The 21,402-nt window shown below is 40.0% G+C and overlaps 1 protein-coding gene across 2 annotated transcripts in view; it reads left to right on the plus strand.

Annotated features, from left to right (window-relative positions):
• The window catches only part of NT5DC1 (5'-nucleotidase domain containing 1), a 138,999-nt gene that overhangs the window by 95,622 nt on the left and 21,975 nt on the right, over window positions 1–21,402 (plus strand). For both annotated transcript variants that reach the window (XM_078447238.2, XM_078447239.2), the window contains exons 7-8: window positions 16,671–16,845; window positions 18,600–18,697. In XM_078447238.2, coding sequence (XP_078303364.1) covers window positions 16,671–16,845; window positions 18,600–18,697 — 273 coding nt within the window. The remainder of the gene's footprint in view (window positions 1–16,670; window positions 16,846–18,599; window positions 18,698–21,402) is intronic.

Consider the following 21,402-nt stretch of genomic DNA (forward strand, 5'->3'; position numbering starts at 1 on the left):
ATTCTCTGCTGACAGGCTAAACGGCCTCTCGGGGCCTTGCTGGTCCATCTGTGCAGTGAGGGGACGGGGTTTTGTGGTCCCCAAGGTTCTGCCAGTGCCCTGTGAGAAAGTACACATAATGGAGCTGTGTGTCATCCAGCTCTGTGTTTTGCCCTGGAAGCACCTACCCCTTAGTGGAACTTTCGGGGGTTTTTTCAAAATACATTTTGAAGGTATGTGCCATTTGGATGAGGGGAACCTTGCATTCTGGACCCATGCAGGGTGATTCTGTGATGCAGTGTAGCTCATGGCATTTCACAGTTGGTTAATTGTGCTGAAGCCAGGTTACTTAACAGAGAGTGTTTACTGTGTGCCACGCATGGTACTAAGTGCTCCATGTATATTATTGTCTTTAGTCCAAATGCTAACATTATGGGATGGCTTCTGTTATTAGCATGTCATAGCCAGCAAACCACCAAGTGCACAACTGAGAATTGAATCAAGACTATCCGATTTGTATCTGGGCCACCCGGCACCGCATCCTTTAATGTGCTTGCGTGTGTGTGTGTGTGTGGTGTGGTGTGTGTGTGTGTGTATCTGCTCCATGCAAAACTGCTCTGTCCTTGGAAAATTTTTCAATAGGAATAGAATAGCCACTCTCCTTAAATCAATAGCAACAGCTATTACTTAATGAAGTCATCTGCAAATCATGAATTCTTTTCTCCTTTCCCTCCTACTCTGTTCCATAATGATTTAATTTGCTGGCATGCGACCTTTAAGTTAAACTCCTTTTGAAGTTTTAAGTGGAGTTCTTATCTGGAAGGAAGAACATTTGTCACAGTTTTCAGATAAATTGCACTGTTCCTGGTCATCTATGAGGTTAGTGTGATTTCCTTTCATTCATATTTTTCTTCATTGAGTACACATAGTTCATATAGTGTTTATCGCTAACATTTGCCAAACACTGTGAGTAAAATATTTGCCTCATTAAATTGAATTTTGAATGTTTTCTTCTTGGTTATTGAGTAACTCCAGGCTCTCGCGTTTTCTGGATTTGTGTTGACAGCTCCTTTCCTTTCAAAAAGAAATAGTCTGATTGCATATGTCATATGCGTTCTTAACAAATTTTTTTCTAGGTCAAAAGAAAGTCAAGAATATAATTTGTCTTTTTTTTTTTTAAGTTTATTTATCTTGGGAGAGAGAGAGTGTGTGCACATGAGTGGGGGAAGGGAAGAGAGGAGGGAGAGCACAAGCGGGGAGGAACAGAAAGAGAATCCCCAGCAGGCTCTGCACTGTCAGCACGGATCCCAACACGGTGCTCAACCTCACAAACCGTGAGATCATGCCCTGAGCCGAGATCAAGAGTTGATGCTAAACAGATTGAGCCACCCAGGTGCCCCATAGTTTGCCATCAGTGAATAGATTATTACAAGGTTGTTGTATTCAGGTCTTGGGAACTTGTAGTGTCTCTGACATAATAACTAGACCTGTTTTCTGCTTATAGCAGATTTCTTGTACCCTGTTGTCTGAAGGACTGAAGATGTGCACGGGGCATATACCACCATTTACACTACTTCTAAGACCTTTAGCCTTGAGATTCCATTTAACTAAAATCTATGATAAATAGGCTCCATTTAGACTGAGCAGAAATAAAGTTTACCTTTGACTACAGAATGAATGGTTATTTTATTAAACCCCATAATGCTTTATACTCACTAAGATTTCAAATGAGTATGTTTGACCCCCTTAGAAGAAGTGTTAATGGTACTACTGCCTTTACTGAAAGTTTTCTGTGTTCCTAGAATCTGGTTACTCTAGTGGCAATCACTATAATGGCACAAAGAAAATTGCTTTAATGGGCCTTACCAGTAAGGAAAAATCTCTGCAGTGAATGAACTGTACAGAAAAATATGTGAACAAGAATTGGAGTAAGCGAACAGGAACATGGTAGCTGGCATATTCAAGGGAGAGAAAAAAAAAAACTAGAAAAAGTGTGAATTGAGCTAACTCCCAAAAGCGTTGTGGAATTGAGAAAAGCAGAGAAGAAATTGGGTTTGAGGTCATAGCTTAAGGTTAGAAGTGGGATGGGCTCAACAGCAAACATTCTGAGCAGAAGCACTGTTGTGGGGACAGACCCGTCCTGTGATTTAGGCAGTAACAACCACCTTTGCCTCCCACTCAGGGTTCACATGGGCTCTGAGCCCCTGACCTCCCTGCAGTTCCTGCTCTGTTACCTTTTCGTCTGCTGCTCTCTTTGCTGGGTGCTGTTCATCCCCTTTACTACATGCTGAATGTGCCTCACTAACCAAGGCCCAATCCAAATCTCACTTTCTCTTCAAGGCTCACCTTCCCCTTTTGTTTGCAAAACCTTTAAGAATATATATGCAAAGACTGAATCCTTAACATTATTTTTAAGATTTTTTATGTCAAGCCAGCAGAATTGTTTGCTGATTTGGGGTTTTAAAAGTATCCTATTTCAGTGTTTAAAAAATACATATGATTGTCATCTTAAAAGACTAAATGTTTGTTAGCTCAAAACAGTAGCCGAGATATAGAAACTGGTTGTCTTAGTGAAATCAGGAAGAGAGAGAGTAAAAAAAGTAAAAGGAATCAGGCTAGAGAAGAAAATAGACGGAGAAGCTGAACAGACCTGCTGAGAGCAGAGTATCCTCTGGAAGCCAGCCAGACCGAGCGTCCCTCACCTGTGAACCTTCCTGCCCCGGTTCCCACTGTCTTCTCCCTGTGAGCCCGTCCACTCCTTACAGAGGCTGCAACTCATGTTAGGTACTGAGTTCTGCCAGCGACATCCCCAGGCTTCCTCTCCTCTGTCTCATGACGGATTCTTGTAGAATGGGGCTAGGTTCCCATAACGAATCAATTATTTATGTTTATTTGGGAGCTGAATCCAGTGCAGTGTGTATATACTAAACAGCCGTCTGGACAGTCTGTTAGGCTGCATACTCCAGGAGCAAAACCGGGTTAAAAGAAACACAATGAAAGTTCTATTTGAGCACTTGAGTCCTCGATGAGAAGGAGGGTTTTTAGAGACGTTTGTACTGAGTGCACCCCAAAGTCTACCTTACAACTCCTTTGTTCCTCTTATTGTTTCTGAGAAGCTCAAAGCTAGAGAAGTCCATGGTAACTTTTTAAAAGCAATAAACCCTAGCACCTCTCTGAGGCTGCTTTACCCCAAGGTATCCTATATTCTCATTTTTTTCCAGCTTCTTTCTTCTGGAGGAGGCTAAATGTTTCAAGTCAGAGTCATCAGTGGGCTTGCTTCCTCTGGTGAAAACAAAACCTTCCAAGGTGGTTTTGTGCCTAGCAAATAACATTTAAAAAGTATATGAGACAAAACTTAAAGTATATCTCTTTGAAGCAAGCCCCTAAAACTTGTTGCAGGTTGTACCTGGAGGCATCTTTACTTTGCTTCCCCAAGGAAAATATTCCTGTTCCTTGTGCAGCTAATTTGTAAGGCCACATTTAGGCAATAGTGCCTTTATTCATTCATAGGCCACAGGCTCTTTAGGTCCTTTTGATCATGTCATCATGTCATCATGTGCATTTCTTGGATCTTGCTATTTCCTGTGACATTAACAAGGAAAATATTACCAGCCGTTAGCTTTCAGCCCTGGGCTTGCAGTGTCTGCTGTGACCCATGTATTGCTCTATTAATAAGCAAACCAAATGAGCCTGAAAACATTTTATTCAGAGACTAAAAATAAAGTCTGCCAGAATCATAAAGACAATGGCAAAGGCATATTTAGATTTGTTTTAACAAGATAGCAGAGTGAGGAGAACGCTCTTCTGGCTCAGTAGAATAGACTTAGAGGACCCAGGCCAGAGAAAAATTGAGGGGCAAATACACCATGCCTGGGGATCTACTGTGATGAGAAAATATGTAAAAATATTTATATGATATTCCAGAAAGCAGTTTTACCACTGATGATTTGTGAATATTCATTCTGCTTGAGAGACTACGTACCCTTTAAACAGTCTCTCAATGAATTCATTAATTATTATTCTTGGTATTTTATTTATTTAAGTATTTATTTATTTATTTATTTATCTTAATGTTTATTTTTGAGAGAGAGAGACAGAGCACAAGTCAGGGAGGGGCAGAGAGAGAGGGAGACACAGAATCTGAAGTTGGCCCCAGGCTCTGAGCTGTCAGCACAGAGCTCAACGCAGGGCTCGAACTCAGGAACCATGAGATCATGACCCGAGCCAAAGTTGGGTGCTTAACCCACTGAGCCATCCAGACACCCCTGTTCTTGGTATTTTCTAATACTAAGTTATAACTATTTGTTGTTTATTATTCCTGTCCTATAATTATGAAATACTATATTTATATCAGGGATCAGCAAATGTTTTCTCAAAGGGCTAGAAAATAAAAATTACAGGCTTTAAATAGATACTTACATAACCATTTTAAGATGGAAATGCCTTTCTTAGCTTGTAGGCTGTGGTTTGCCAACTCCAGTCTTTATGATCAACTGGTAAGTTTTGTGTGGCAGCTCTCCACCCATACACACTTCCGCAATTAGTAATCCTTCACTGTTTGTCTGACAATCAAGAATGTAAAAAATGCAAACACGGTTCCTTTTCTGAAAGATCTCAGTCTCAGAAAGAAAACTACATAAACACACTACAAGTGTTTATTACTGTGTAGTGTGATGAATATCATCACTGCGGTTCAGAGGCCTTGTGCCTGGGACAGGCTGCACAGAGAACACTGCCTTGTTTTTTTGTTTGGTTTGGTTTTTTTTCATGTTTATTTTGTTTTTGAGAGAGAGAGAGAGTGGGGGATCCCAAGTGGGCTCTGCACTGACAACAGTGAGCCCCTTGCAGGGCAGGGCTCGAACTCATAACTGTGAGATCATGACCTGAGCCAAAGTGGGATGCTCAACTGACTGAGCCACCTAGGCACCCCTTCCTTTTTTTTTTTAAACAGAGAACATGGCCTTGTGACAGGCCACAGACATTCCTGATCAGCAAAGGGAGGACAGTGCATTCCAGGAAGGGAAATAATATTTCTTCCTTAATGTAATACACTTGTTTTGTTTTGTTTTGTTTTTCCTATCCCAGTATAAGATCTCTGTTTCTAGATAATTGCATAGATAACTTCAGCTTAGTAACTACAAAGTACTCCTATAGAAATTCTGAGGAAAAGCCCATTATTCAGTAATTACACCGCAAAATCAGTATATCACTTAAGGAACTTGACCTCTCTTTCTTCTGAATGTGTTATTTTTTCTTTCACAGACACTGATCACCAGATAATTTAGATCTAAAACAAGACATGTAAGCAACTTATGTAACGTAACACTTAACATTATGTAAGTGATAAGGTTACTTAAGGTTTAGTCTGGAGCACTGTATTTATTCCATTCCCAAATTTGTCAGTAACTAGTTTTGAGCCAAATCTGTAGTGTGTACTCATCTTTAGAATTTACTCATTAAAATCTAATTCATCTTTAACAGGACAGGGAAGAAGTAGGTGATTTCTAAGGCGCCTCCCAGTTCTATATTCTGTGATTAGAATTAGAATCCATGCCAGTAGATACTTTTTTTGCCTCTAGAGAAATCTAACTTGATTTGCTCCAATCTCAAACTCTCACTTACTCAATTTCCAATCAATCCCAAAACCCTTGAACTGTGATACTGTGTTAATAGGGTACCACATAAAAAGGGAGAGGGAGAGGGAGAGGGAGAAGGGGGCATTTCTGGTGTCCTGAAAGTTATACAGTGCCCAAATGCCATATCACTGGAGAGGCACTGTTGCACAAGTTCTGAAAGTAGACTGGCTGCATTCACATCCTGGCTCTGCTACATTCTGGCTTTGTGACTTTGGACAGGTTCCTTAGCCTCTCTCTTTCTCAGTTTTCTCACCTGCAAAGTGGGAATAATATAGGTCCCATCTCACAGGGTTGGTATCGCAAGTGTTAAATACATTAATAGTTGTAAAGGTCTTAGAATTGTGTTGGGCAAAAATAAGCACTCTAAGTATGTCAGTTATTTTTACAGACAAGATAATTGTATATAAATCCATGTAGAAAGTTTGGTATTAAAACCATTAAAATGTTTTGAAATGAATGAGAATGCTGTAGGAAATTGCTCAAACGTGATGGCGAGCAAAAAGCACAGGTAAAAAACTCTATGTGGTGTGCTTAAAATTGCCATACAGTTACATATGAATAGAAAATATCCTGGCAGAAATCACACCCAAATATTAGCATGTTTGGTAGCTGGTCTGAAAGAGAGCTCCTAATGAACTATGCTGCCCAGAATTTACACCCTTGTTTTCTTCTCCTTAAAAATGAGCCAGCGCCATATAATCAGTAAAGTGCAGCAGAAATGACACCACTAGACTTCTTAGGCTGTGTCATAAGAGTCCTCGCAGCTTTTGCCTTAGTGTCTTGAACACTTGCTGTGGGGGAAATCCAGCCATCCTGAGACTGGAATGCTGCGGTAAAGCCCAAGCTAGCTAAGGAGAAAATTGTTTCGGCAGCCCCCGCTCTTCCCGCCATTCCAGACAGGTGCCAGACAGTGAGTGAAGGAAACTTTAGGTGATTCCAGACCCAGTGACATTTGACTGGCACACCCCAAGTGAGAACCACCCAGCTGAATGCTGAACTCTGTCAACCCTCAAAACCATGAGATAGGATAATATAGTGCTGTTTTAAGCCACTATGTTTGAAGCAGTTTTTTATACGGCAGTAGAAAACCCAATATAACGGATTTCGTATAGCAAGAATATATCATTTAAAATTTTTTTTTCTGATGTTTATTTATTTTTGAGACAGAGAGAGACAGAGCATGAACGGGGGAGGGTCACAGAGAGAGGGAGACACAGAATCTGAAACAGGCTCCAGGCTCTGAGCTGTCAGCACAACAGAGCCCGACGCGGGGCTTGAACTCACAGACTGTGAGATCATGACCTGAGCCAAAGTTGGGCGCTTAACCGACTGAGCCACCCAGATGCCCCAAGAATATATCATTTAATAAAAGTAAGCATTTAATCTCATTAATCTCCTTCAATCATAAATTTCTTTAAACATTTTTTTATTTTCAACGTCAGTGTAGTTCCAACCTTAACAATATTATGTGTTATGTATATTTTTTAAGTTGTATATTTGGTAATTTTCAACCTACAAATTAAATTAGCAAGAGCAATACTTTAGCCACCCTAAATAAATATAAGTTTATTGGACTTTATACATGTAGAAACGTGCAGGGTGCTCTAGGAATTATCTATCACCTATTACAGAGAATCTCGTTTTTTCTAAGACATATGTATAACATTTCTCTTGACAGTAACAAACAGGGCATATTGGAATGCTTTTTCCATTGGGCTGTTCTTGTCTTAGAAATCTAAATCTATGATTCTTAACCTCTTGGGAACCACATGATCCTGGCCCCAGGAATCTGATGTAGACTAGAGCACCTGCTCTGCTCCCCCAGATGCACACAAATATAGTCACAGGCACAGCGTTGCAAACAGTGTTTGGATTTTATTCGCCCGCTGGAGGCCATGTGCGTACCATGGGTTAAGAATTCTGGTCGAGGGCATTATTACTCCTCAAGCAGTATTGTAGAACATTACACTTAGATCCTATGTAGTTGCGTTTGCTATATGAAGTAGATATTAACACTTTTTTATTTTATCAAGTCTACAATTTCAAGTTTTCTATTATAAAAGTAAAACCTCTGCCAGAAGATGTGAATTAAAATCTAATTTAAAAAATTATTATTGTTGCCCTTTTCTTTTTTTCTTTTTTAATCAACTTGGAGTAACTGGCCAGGTGGCATTTTGCAAAAATATATAGAGGATACATCTGATGCAGTACAGATTTGGGTGGAAACGTGTGGTGAAAAACAGATCAATGCCTCATTAAAAGAACTGTTTCCCAAAGTTCCGTGTGTCCTAGGTACAGAAGTGGCACAGACTTACTAGCTCTTAGGGCCTTACTGTTTATATAATACACTGTGAGACCAGATATTGGATAAGTCATCTTTAGTGACTGTAATCTTTATGCGCGTTCTGAAGTTGATTTCCTCCTCGTGAGTCACAGTTCTGCATACTTTTGGCTTTATTAGTAAGAAAAGATATTTCTGAAGATGTTGAGGGTGTGTCAGCTAAAGTAATTAAGGAAACAGTGCACCCTTGTGATAAAATACAATCTTTACAATGCACGTTTGTTTGAAGACCAACCTGTTTTTTGAAGAAACCTCAAATGCTTTTTGATTTGAGGTTAATGGGGGATAAACATCCCAAAAGATTTATTTTTTTTCCTGTTGTAATCACTATGTACTTCAGCAACTGGTGATTATTGTCTCAGTTTCCTAAGTAGCTCACATTTGAAGTATGTGAGAAGTCAGAAGTGCTATGTGAATGTGCCTTAAATACTTGCTAATTTTAGTTTTATTTAAACTGTTCAAAAGATTTATGTTAACATAAGCCATGCATGTATTTATGTTCTGTAAATATGTATACAATAGGAACCTTTGAGTTATTCTTTGGAGGTGAACAAAAACAATTTAGAGCCTGTTTGCTTGTATTTCAAATGTTTCTAGAAGCATTAACAAATGTTTTCTTAATATATCTTGAATTGCATGGAGATGATAATTAGAATTATGACACTATTCCAAAGTATCTTGTTCTGGTTTTCTATTGTTCCATAAGAAACCACCACAAAACTTAGTAGCTTAAAGCCACGCTTTGTTATTGTCACTGATATTCTGGTCTGAGTTCGGTGCTTTGCACTTGGGGTCTCCCACGTGGTTGCAGTCATCTGAAGGCCTGACTAGGCTGGATGTCTGAGGGGGCTCACTCATTGTTCTGGCAGTTAGAACATGTGCACTTAAGCTCTTCTTCAGACTTGCTCCTCACAGCATGGTGGTCTGAGCTTGGTTGCACTTTTTACCTGACCCTGGCTTCCAAGAGACAGAAAATTGAAGTTCCCGGGCCAGTTAAGGGCTACTCCTGAAACTAACACAGTGTTACTTGGCCCCCATTCTATTGGTCGAAGTAATACAAGGGCCTGTCGGCATTCAAAGGAATGGAACAGTTCAACCCCAATTCTAGACACTCATGAGGTGGGAGAGACTGTTGTAGCCCCCTTGGGTATTCAGTACACTACACGTGTTTTCCTGTGATGTGATATGTATAATAAAGTGAACACACAGAAGAACATGCAAATACCCCTCCAATTATAATGAGCTTTAGTAAAAATTAACTGTGCTTCTAGACTTCCTCAAAAATCATACAACCAGTATAGCAGGTGGCAAACCTGGAATTCAAACTTAGGCCAATCTAACTCCAAAGCACAGGCTTTTCTGCTTTACCTACAAAATTACTACTCTCATGATAGATAAATGAAAAAGAATGTAAAATTAATACCGTGAAAAAAATCCCATCAGATATTTACCCTTGAATATATCTTTCCATTATAAGAAATAAAAATCATTTTTACAAACTTAAAGCCTTGTTTGTTTAGATTCATTTTAATGTAAGACACAAGTTTGAGAATTTTCATCAGGTAATATTAAACATGCTTACTCTGATTTTGCACTTTTCGCCCAAATAGTGAGGATTTTCTTCTAGGAGAAAAAGGATTAAAAAAAACTATCTGGTTTTATAAAGGTTTAATACAGCAGTAATATTCAAAAGTGTGGTCCCACTATCAGCTGACCTGAGAAATTGTTAGAAATGTACATTTTCAAGCCCCACCCAAACACACTGAATCAGAAACTCTAATAAGAGTGTTTTAACAAGCTCTCTGGGTGATTCTGATCACGATAAAGTTTGAGAACCACTTATCTACAGAAATTCTCAAAGAATTGAAAGATTCTTCGAGGTCAATTTTTAAAAGATTGTCTACATAAAGCAGAGATAAATATTAGAGGAGGAGACGCTGTGGCAGTGGGTGTTCATTTTGACTAAAGTTATCTGGCTGTGACATCACCATGGAGGTGTAGATACTGGTGTAGACTAAGATTAAAATGGTCCATCTACAGGTTTGCAAATGTCTAATCAGCCAGCTGTGAATCTGTGGAGCCCCATCAGACATCTGTGGAGTGGGGCACAGGAATGGATATTTGTTGCAAGTGCTACACAGACCATTGTGATCCCAGGTTTGGGAATCACAGATTCAAGCAGCATAATTTACTACCCCCTCTATTGGGTCAAACATATCAAGCCAGTCTCCCTTAGCATTGTCTGTGTTCTTGCATTTAAATGTTCAACCCCCTGTGGGGCACCGGGGTGGCTTAGTTGGTTAAGCATCCAACTTTGGGCTCAAGTCATGATCTCACAGTTTGTGGGTTCGAGCCCCATGTCAGGCTCTGTGCTGACAGCTGGGAACCTGGAGCCTGCTTCCCATTCTGTGTCTTCTTCCCTCTCTGCCCCTCCTCTGCTCGCTCTCTCTCTCTCTCTCTTTCTCTCTTTCTCAAAAATAAATAGCATTTTTTTTTAATTTATAAATTTTCAACCCTCATATCCTTTCCCTTCTCTTCATACTGGTCTCCAGCATAAGCTTTCTCTTTATCAGACAAGGTCCTTCATTCAGTGTGCCTATGTGTGACATCACACATCAACAGCAATTAATATGTATTGATTGCCTATTAGGTATAAGGCTGTATGTTAACTTATAAAGATACTGTAAAATTAAGAAGCTCTGTCCTCTGAGAGCCTATGATATACAATGAGGAAGGCAGGATATAGAGAGAATAATAGCAAGAGTCCTAGTTCTTAGATCTTATAGTAATAATCCTTAATCCTAGCTGCACATTAAAGTTACTTGGGGAGCTTTTAAAAAAAAATATCAGTGTCAGAGCGCCTGGGTGGCTCAGTTAAGCTTCTGTCTCTTGATTTCAGCTCAGGTCATGATCTCACAATTCAAGAAATTGAGCCCCACATCAAGCTCTGAGCTGACAGCACAGAGCCTGCTGAGGGTTCTCTTTCTCCATCTCTCTCTGCCCCTACCCCACTTGCACCCTCTCTCTCTCTCTCTCTCTCAAAATACCTAAATAAACTTAAAAAAATATATACCAGTGTCATCACCCCGGCCCTGACCAATTAAATCAGAATCTTCCAAGTAGGTCACGATACAGAGATAGAAGTCAAATCCTGTTTAAATATAAATTTTATAAATGATTTTTCATTACATTATATACTTCATTTTCCAATTCTTATTTGTTGTCCTTTACCAACCATTATATTTAGCATGTAGATTTTCACTTTACTCAACCTAGATATTCTGCATTTCTTTATTTACAAATATATTAGATAGAAAAAAACCATAAAGGGACCCTAAACAGGAGGTCTGTCCTAGTATTAAATTTGTTTCATCGTTTGCCCTCTATAAATAAAAGCTTTCTCTTTATCAGACAAGGTCTGAGATTGCTTATCTCTGTTATCCTTCAAAAAATATTTCAGCATCTCTTGGCCCCAAATTTATGTAGTGTACATTTCTGAAATGTAATTAATTTCAGAAAATTAATTATATCATCTCTTGCAGCAGGTTCATTTGAACAGTTTAGAACTAAACATTTCAGCTGTTCACTAACATGCTGTTCTGTAACTTGTAAAGGTTGTAAACATTTTAATCTCTCCTGTATCATGCTCTGCATTGGGAGCAACAGACCTTAAGTGGAGGCTGATGGTGGAGGTGTTGGCATCCCAGCATCTCTAATCCCCTTGGCCAAGAGCTTTGAAAACTCCCGCCACAAATCACACGAACAGTAGTGACACAGTTAACAAGAAAAATGCTTCCTTATTCCATGATAATAGAAATAGTGATGTGGCACAATTGTCTGTTAAACTAAAAAAGTGTTGGGGCGCCTGGGTGGCTTGGTCGGTTAAGCGTCCGACTTCGGCTCAGGTCATGATCTCACAGTCCGTGAGTTCGAGCCCCGCGTCAGGCTCTGTGCTGACAGCTCAGAGCCTGGAGCCTGTTTCGGATTCTGTGTCTGCCTCTCTCTCTGACCCTCCCCCGTTCATGCTCTGTCTCTCTCTGTCTCAAAAAATAAATAAACGTTAAAAAAAATTTTTTTTTAACTAAAAAAGTGTTTTTAATGTTCCAGTTGTGCTTTTTTTTTTAACCACAAGAGGTCCCCACATCCTCAGTCATGTTTGATACAAGCAGCACATTTTATGTGCATATCAGATTGTTGCAACACTTTGCTATTATTTTCATGACTCTTTATTAACCAATATTCTTAATATAAGAGGGCTAGTAAACTTTTATTCTTTAGAACTAGCTTTTTAAAAAATGTACTTTTAATCCCATCTGTATACAGAAAATATCTAAGGACGTGAGAGGGATGCAAAGACTAGGAAAATGAGTTATATAAAGGGGCAGCGAAATAGAATTGCTTTAAAGTTAAGTAAAAACACAGGCGACTTTGTGTGTTGAGAACAAACAAGACCATTCCTTTCCTTCTACCTTAGATGTAAATTCCCCATCTTGTGCAGTCAGTGTTAATTTATCAAGATAAAATTATATTTAAACATGATTTTTTCAGTAGGGGTAAAAAAAATGGAAGGTAATTTAGATACAATGACTTTGACAGGACATGAATAAGACAATTTTTTGTCATTCACAGTGAGATTATATGCTACAAATCATATTATTACTTTGAACTTTTAATGAACATAAATATCCCTGGGTCTGCCCCTGCACTAATTTAAGTATTCATTCATTGAATGACTGTTCCATGCTAAGCAGAAAGTCGGGCTCCCTACCCTTAGGAGGTTACAGTCACTTCAAGGAGATAATTTAATAGACCATTATTATCCAATGTAGTGTGTTCAACCTAACTTCCTTTGGTTTAATACCTTGATTTAGTTCAATAAAAATATGAGTGTGTATTATAGACAACAGTACTATATTAGAAACTCCAAAATTGCTAAGAGACTGGATCTTAATTGTTCCCACCACAAAAAAGATAATTATGTGACATGATAGAGGTACTAGCAAACGCTAAGGTAGTAATCATATTGCAATATAGAAATACAGAAAACCAACACATTGTACATCTTAAACTTACACAATGCTTATATGTCAGCTAGATTGCAATAAAAATAAAATTTAAAGAAGATGGATGTGTATTGTGTAGTTATATCTCCTGTTCCTTTAACGATTTGAGGTTACAGAAATACCTGTATATTCCCCAACAGCAGCCAGTGATTGTTTATAATAATAGTGACCCATAGTCTACTATTGGGCAACTGTTTGTACAGGACTTACCTTTTTTAGTTCACCTTAATCTGTCTTGTGAACAAAATGAGGACACCCATATTATTGCCACAGAGAGTCATTTTCTCCAACTAAAGTATTATGTTTGGACTCTTTTGGATTAACTCTAAAGAAAACTAATGAAACTAATTTAGGCAAGAATTTTCAAATACAGTATTTAAATGTGCGTGCTTTATTTTGTTATTCATTTGGAAATGGAATAGTTTTGTAGCAGTAATTCATATTTTGATCACTAGATGGCACTGAGCACATATAGCTAAGGAAAAAATAGCCTTTTTTCTTAGCTGTCGTTTCTTTCTTTCTTTTTTCTTAATGTTTATTTATTTTTGAGAGAGAGAGTGAACAGAGGAGGGGTAGAGAGAGAGGGGGACACAGAATCCGAAGCTCCAGGCTTGGAGCTGTCAGCTCAGAGCCTGATGCGGGGCTCAAACCCACAAACTACGATATCATGAACTGAGCTGAAGTCTGCCACTTAACCGACTGAGCCACCCAGGAGCCCCTCAGCTGTCGTTTCTGAATATAGATGCTTAAGTATGTAAATGTTTTCAGCATTATATACACATACCTTTTGTTTTCCATCCCGTAATAGTTCTATTGCTATAGAAACTTTGTTTTTCTGGGAAATTCTGAGAGAGACACTGCCTCTGCCCTTTACTTCGATAATCATTCGCCAAACAAATTCTTAGCTATTTCATTTTATTAATTTTTTCTGCCTTAAATTAGCCCTTTCTTACTACTACCTTCTCTTCTCTGTAGACTTTTATTTAAGGGTCATTACATAGTTTGTACAATATTAAGAAATCAGAGAGATTTACATAGTGTTCCTGTATGGCAAAACACAAGAAGAGTGTGACCTTTGTTTTTGTTCTGGGTCTCTTTATGTCTGTATATTATTCTCATATTGTAACATGGGAGGGGGTGGGGGTTGTTATTTTTTGGTCTGGTTGTGATTAATTCTTGCAGTATATCATTTTCTAAGTAGAGGGACTGTAGGCTACAAATAAGAGATATACTTGATATTTAAGCGGTTGTTAAATTGAGTCATGTGATTGGAAGTCCCCAGTTTGGCTGGTACCTTCAGCAATGGTTAGTTCATTCAGTGTCTTAATCAAGAGACCTGATGATGTCATCAGGAACCCCGGTTCCTTTCAGATTTCCACTTGGCCATCCTGGTTATGTCAGACGTGAGCTTTGTGTTGAGGAGAGCTGCTGCCCTTCTAGGTGGAATGTGCAAGCCTAGCAAAGCACAGAGTAGAAGAGGGGACGTATACTCGTATGTAGATGTCTTCTCGGTGGTATATTCAAGATTCCAGAGAGTCTCAGAGTTCTCAGGTCCCACTGACCAGGCACGGGTCTCCAGCGCTTCCTAAACAATTCACTGCACTGCAGGTGGAAGGAATCACCAACACAGGTTCAACTGATAGAGACCCATGACCTCCCTGAGCACCCAGCCCCTCAGAAGAGGGTGCAGCCTCATAGAAAAGCAGTGTCTCCAGCCAAGGAGAAGCGGTGGGATTTGGGCAGGCAGACAACAGTGTTTGCTACCATTTCTGGTCTTTGTTTCATTTTGGCTTTTTGCTTAGAGACTCTTCTTCCTCCTGCTATTCTTGAAATAATAACTTTGATTATCTGTTATTTTAAGTGCGTGAGACTGTACAGAATTAAAGGTATAGCCCACATCCATGGCAGAGTTTATCATTCATTACAAGCTCTTTCTCCTGTGGTTTTGTTTATGCTTGTGTCCTTTTCTTAGTAGTTAAAGAAGTTGGGTTCTCTTTTTCTGTTTATTAATGCTACCCCTTACAGAACAATATCTCTGAAGTACTTTATGAATCTAGTAGCATTTCAGGCAAACCTACAAGTGTCTGCTAAGTATGCACCACTCTCAAGGCACCCTGACAAGCATTGTGGGTGGGTCTGACCAGAACTTCTGGAGATACTGGCACCATCTGTCCCAGAGCTCAGACTGACCCCTTGGACTCTCTAAAGACTCAAAGGGTCAGCGCCTGCTGGCCCTGCTCAGTGATTGAAGTCCTTTTGCTGTCAGTTGCAGTGCCTTCTGACCTTTTCTAGCTGGTTTTTCCATTTGACATCTCAGCACCTCTCACAGGCTGTACTAGACTGGCTTTCTAGTCTGAATTCCATCTGCAACACAATTGTGACTCTGAAGAACCCAGCTCCCCTCTCACTGGCTTCATGCCAAAGATGCCTTTCTGGGGCATTATCTGAATACTTATTTGTTGTTTGTATTCAGCAAATATTTGTTGAATGATTAAAAGAATATTTATTAATTGACATTCCAAATGCAGTAAGGTTTTTTCCGGACTCAAAACTGCTGATTAGGGGCGCCTGGGTGGCTCAGTGGGTTAAATGTCCTACTTCGGCTCAGGTCATGTTCTCATGATTCGTGAGTTCAAGCCCCAAATCGGGCTCTCTGCTGTCAGTGCAGAGTCTGTTTCAGATCCTCTGTTCCCCTCTCTCTCTGCTCCTCCCCCATTTGCTCACTTGCACCCACATGAGAATGTTTTCTCTTTCTCTCTCGAAAATAAACATTTTTTCAAGAAATTAAAAAACCCTGCTGATTATATTCTTTTTTATGTTATCTATTTTTTTAAGTTTTTATTTATTTATTTTTGAGAGAGAGTGTACAAGTGGGGGAGGTGCAGAGAGAGGGAGGGAAAGAGAGGATCCCAAGCAAGTTCCATGCTGTCAGCTCAGAGCCTGACTCGGGGCTCAATCTTGAGAACTATGAGGTCATGACCTGAGGTGAAATCAACAGTCAGTCACTTAACCGATTGAGCCACCCAGGCACCTCTGTTATCTATTTCAATAGTTTATCAGTTCTTATCAAATATCCAACATTCTCAGTTGACATTTTCATTCGTCATGTCCTTAAGTAAAGAATAGGAAATATTCTCTTTTTTTTTAATGTTTATTTATTTTTGAGAGAGAGACCGAGCACGAGCAGGAGAGGGGTAGAGAGAGAGGGAGACACAGAAACCAAAGCAGGTTCCATGTTCCCAGCTGTCAGCACAGAGCCAGATGCAGGGCTCAAACTCACAAACCGCAAGATCATGACCTGAGCTGAAGTCGGATGCTTAACCGACTGAGCCACCCAGACTCCCCAGAACAGGAAGTATTCTTAAGAAGCAGTTAGCAATGGCATCATTGCTATGTTTGAATCAAGTTTTTCTCTTTTTATCTATAGCTTTGAGAGAGATGAACTTGTTTGAAGAATATACAGAGTCAAACAATTTTTTTAGAAGTGAATCTGTGTCTGTCTCCTGGACTTTTGGAGTTCAAAGTCCTTTGGCTTCAACACTGCTTTGTTGGAGAGACAAGGGAACTTGGGAACCCCCTACTTCTCTGCCACGTTGGCCCCTCCTCTCAATTTTTTTAAAGAAAAATCTCTTTGACATTTTTATTTTTCAGAAAACTGTGGAATATATTTTCCAGAGATAAAGAGAGATCCAGGCAGATATTTACACACTTGTCCTGAATCTGTGAAAAAGTGGCTTCGACAGCTAAAGAATGCTGGGAAAATTCTGTTGTTAATTACAAGTTCTCACAGTGATTACTGTCGACTTCTCTGTGAATATATTCTTGGGTAAGTAATGAGTCATTCCATTTTCATGGTCTTCTACAATACTGGATAACAAATTAGGCTAATGCTGTTTTAAAAGTGCTCGACCATGACCGTATCCTTATATTAGACAATGCTGAGAGACGTAGTTGTTTCTCGTAACATCCCTCAACATCTGTCGACAGCAACACCACCCAGGTACAGTTTAGCAAAGCAGTGTTAACGGGGGCCAGGATGCTAAAAGCCCACCAGTGGTCTGGGCTTTAGATGTTCTGAAAGGTTGATAAACGACACGTCCTTCAAGCAGTGCTCCATGAATTTGGTTTCTCAGCTTTGGATGACTGTTGAGGGACATGGAGTTGTAGGTTTCACTCCCAGGTACATACAGACCTGGAGTACAGCGCCTCTAGCCATTTGAGTGGGGAGCCGTGTACTTCACCATTTTGCACAGCCGGCGATGGGCCTGACATCCTTGAAAATCGAGGCAGTACAAATGCACAGACTTAAGACACATATGGGTTCAAGGCCTACCTTGCAACTTGCTCTGAGACCTGAGGTATGTTCTTGCACCTCTCATCCTCGATTTCGTCATCTTAAAAATGGGACAATCGTATCTCATAGGTGTGAGAGGGGAGTTTAAATAAGCGTAACACAGGTGAAGTATGAGAGTAGTTGATAAGTTTCAGGAAGTCTTAATACTTCTGTCATTCTTGTGAGCAATACCAGGGAATATCCATGCTCAGAGCCAGATTCTAAAATGGGCTACTAGATCTCCCTAACGTTTCCTAGGATTTCAGCAAATACGGAATTGCTGGGAGTATGAAGCAAGTTTAACCCTCACAACTGACCTCTGGCTGACTTGTTTAGCCTCCTGGTGTCCATGTTCCTCAGCACATGGGAGCTTAGATGGGTCTGTGATATACTTAGATCTGCCAGTAGATTTTCTGCTTTTTAATAATACATAAACCTGGGGTCCTTGAAGTGAATTAAGGTGGAAATCCTGGATGCCTTGCCCAGTGCCTCTCAGACTGTGAGACTATTTGCTGTCCTGATAGTGGGACCATGCTTCAGAATAAGCACTCTTACCTTCTTTGTCATTAGCATAGATAGCCAAAGTTTTTCTTCCTATCTTATGGTCTCTTTAGCATAGTTTAGATTTGTAGTTACTGTCTTCCCCATTGCTATAATGAATCCCATCTACCCTTTGCCATCCCAAATGATCCTTAATGTAGTATTAAATACAGGCCAAAAAACAATTATTGTTGTTATCTAAAAATTACCACATTATAAGAGCACACTGATTTTCAAAAGAAGATGCCTTCTTCATATGTGAACACTCTAAAAGATATCACCTGACTTGATCATGCTAGCTTTCTGTAGGACCCATGTAACACACAAAATTATCAATACCTTTTCCTGCTAATAAATCGAGACAGAGTTCAGGGCCCACATTTGAAGATACAGCTCATGAATATTTTTGTTGTTAGAAGCCATTGAATTCACTCACTGTAACTATTACCATCATGAGAAAGCCAGCTTCGCACCCAGAGTTAACGAGTTAATACGCATTTTCCCCTTACGTTTATGCTTCAAGGTGTCGTCAGGAAAAGTTTTGCTCAACCACTTCCTATTTCTGTGTATAAAATATATAGAAAGCATGCAAAAGTTAATCAAAAGGTAAGAAATGATTCTGTGGTCTGATAGGTAAAGATGAAGTTCTATTTTATATGGACTTTTTCTAATTTCTTAAAATTATGAAAAATATTGTTGCTTTTTAGGAATGATTTTACAGATCTTTTTGACATTGTGATTACAAATGCATTGAAGCCTGGTTTCTTCTCCCATTTACCAAGTCAAAGACCTTTCTGGACGCTCGGTGAGTTAACATTTTGTTTCTTCCTTATTTAAGATTTGTTCATTCAGGTACTTCGTAAGTACCTGTTGGCTGACAATCAGGTGCAAAGTTCTGTGTTAAATACAACCAGGGGTATACAAGTGATACCAAGTCTTCTTCCCCCCTCACAGAAATGCATAAACAAACACTGCTACTTAGCAGGTGAATAAATGCATGGGATGATCATAGGCCATGTTACCTGTCATGATGAATGTGCCTGAAAAAAAAAAAAAACCAACAGGAAATGCCTGCTTGCTGAGTAAACCAGGAGGGCACTTTAGAGGGGCTGACCAGGGAAGGCCTGTCCAAAAAAGTCAGAAAAGGTGACTTACCAGGCAGGACCTGAGGGACAGGTAATGAGAAGAGCAGAGGAGGAGTGGCAGTAGTTTGAGACAGTTCCAGTGATGGAGAAGAGGCCAGCGACTCATGGGAAGAGAGAGGCGGGGAAGTTAGGGAAGCATGCAGCCTCATACACTGTGAAAATGGGTTTGAATTTTATTCCACAAGCTATGTGAAGCATTCAGTTGAGGTGTACGGGTAATCTGGAGAGCTCTTTGGCTGAGGGTGGTGAATGGATTGAATGTGGGAAGAATAGAAAGAGGAAAACCATGGGGGTGCCTAGGTGGCTTAGTCGGTTAAGTGCCTGACTTAGGCTCAGATCACAGTCTTCCAGTTTGAGTTCAAGCCCCTCATTGGGCTCTGTGCTGACAGCTCAGAGCCTGGAGCCTGCTTCGGCTTCTGTGTCTCCCACTCTCTCTGCCCCTCCCCTGTTTGTGCTTTGTCTCTCTCTCTCACTCCCAAAAATAGAGAAAGAAAGAAAGAAAGAAAGAAAGAAAGAAAGAAAGAAAGAAAAAAGGAAAGGAAGAAGGGAGGAAGGAAGGGAGGGAGGGAAGGAAGGAAGGAAGGTAGGAAGGAAGGGAGGGAAAGGGGGAGGGAGGAAGGGAGGGAGGGAGGCGGGGAGAGAGGGAAGAAGAAACCAGGCACTAAGTGTGTCCCAAGTAAGACACCGTGGTAGTTTGGTCTGAGGAGGTAGTACTGGAGATGGAGAGGAGACATATTTAAGATGCATTGTGGAGATGGACAGTAGGACTTGGTGATGCTTTCAGAAGCAGCAGATGAAAAGATAATCAAAAATGACTTGTTGATTTTTCTTTTTTTTTTTTTTGAATTGAGCAAAGGAGTGAATCCTCATGTAGCCGTGAGGAAGGTTACAGAAGAAAAGTTTGTATGGGGTGGTGTGGTGATTAAGAAATCATGTTTTGACATGCCTACAAATTCTTCAGCGGGGACTAACAATTAGGAAATTGTATGGATGAGCGTGGAGTCCAAGGGGAACAGCTTTAGGGTCAGGGTATAAATTTGGGAGAGTCCTTAACTCATAGAAGGATATTTTAAAGCCATGGGCTTATATGTGAGATACAGAGAGAATGACGGAGATAGAAACCAGACTGCAGATAGGTTCTTCTACATAATAGTTTTTTTTTTTTTTTTTCAACGTTTTTTTATTTATTTTTGGGACAGAGAGAGACAGAGCATGAACGGGGGAGGGGCAGAGAGAGAGGGAGACACAGAATCGGAAACAGGCTCCAGGCTCCGAGCTGTCAGCACAGAGCCTGACGCGGGGCTCGAACTCACGGACCGCGAGATCGTGACCTGGCTGAAGTCGGACGCTTAACCGACTGCGCCACCCAGGCGCCCCTTCTACATAATAGTTTTTAAACAGTTCATCCTTCTGTCTCTCGATACTTTTCAATTAAACAGACATAGTGCAGAAATGCAGTAACTTGTTAGCATAAGTTAATACATTTGTGGTCCCCAGTGTATTAAAAAATTTGGTGTATTTTTAATGTGCGTTGTTTTCTGTTACTGGTGTGTGTGAAAATTTAATAAAACTCTCTGTAGAACAACGTACGTACTATAATAGGTATAGAACAGGTATAGATTTTCTTGGAAGAAAATACAAAGATCCTGCAGATAAAAATAAACATTGTTGAGTACTTAGTTATGTGTTTAAATATAAATTTGTGAAGAGGAGGGAAACATTTAATATTTGTTTGTTTGTTTGTTTGTTTAACAGAAAGAGTATTATTTGAATCCCTGATGTTATTTCTTAACAGCAATGATTTATATGAGACATTGAACCAGTATATAAAAACCACCATCACTTTCTCACTTTCTGCTAGACCAGGGTTTCTTAACTGTTGCACTCCTGAGATTTGGGGCCAGATATTTCTTTGTTAGTGGGAGTGGCGGTGCCGTCCTATATGTTGTAGGCTGCTTAGCAGCATCCTTAGCCTCTGATCATCTCACCTCCCAATTTGTGGCAACCAGAAATGTCTCCAGACATTGTCAAATTTGCCCTGAGGTCCAAAATTGCCATCATTGAAAACAACTGTACTAGACCATTTTCATGGACATATATGCATATTCTCATGTCTTCAGTTTACAAGAACAAAATATGCCCTTGGGGTGCCTGGGTGGCTCAGTCAGTTAAGTGTCTGACTTTTGACTTCAGTTCAGGTCATGATCTCAGGGTTCATGAGTTCGAGCCTGGCATAGAGCTCCATGCTGACAGTGCAGAGCCTGCTTGGGATTCTGTCTCTTTCCCTCTCTCTGCCCCTGCTGCACACACACACACACACACATACACACACACACACACACACACTCCCCCCCCTTCCTCAAAA

This window comes from Panthera onca, chromosome B2, assembly GCF_046562875.1.
Source record: "Panthera onca isolate mPanOnc1 chromosome B2, mPanOnc1 haplotype 2, whole genome shotgun sequence".
NCBI classification, from domain to species: Eukaryota; Metazoa; Chordata; class Mammalia; order Carnivora; family Felidae; genus Panthera; species Panthera onca.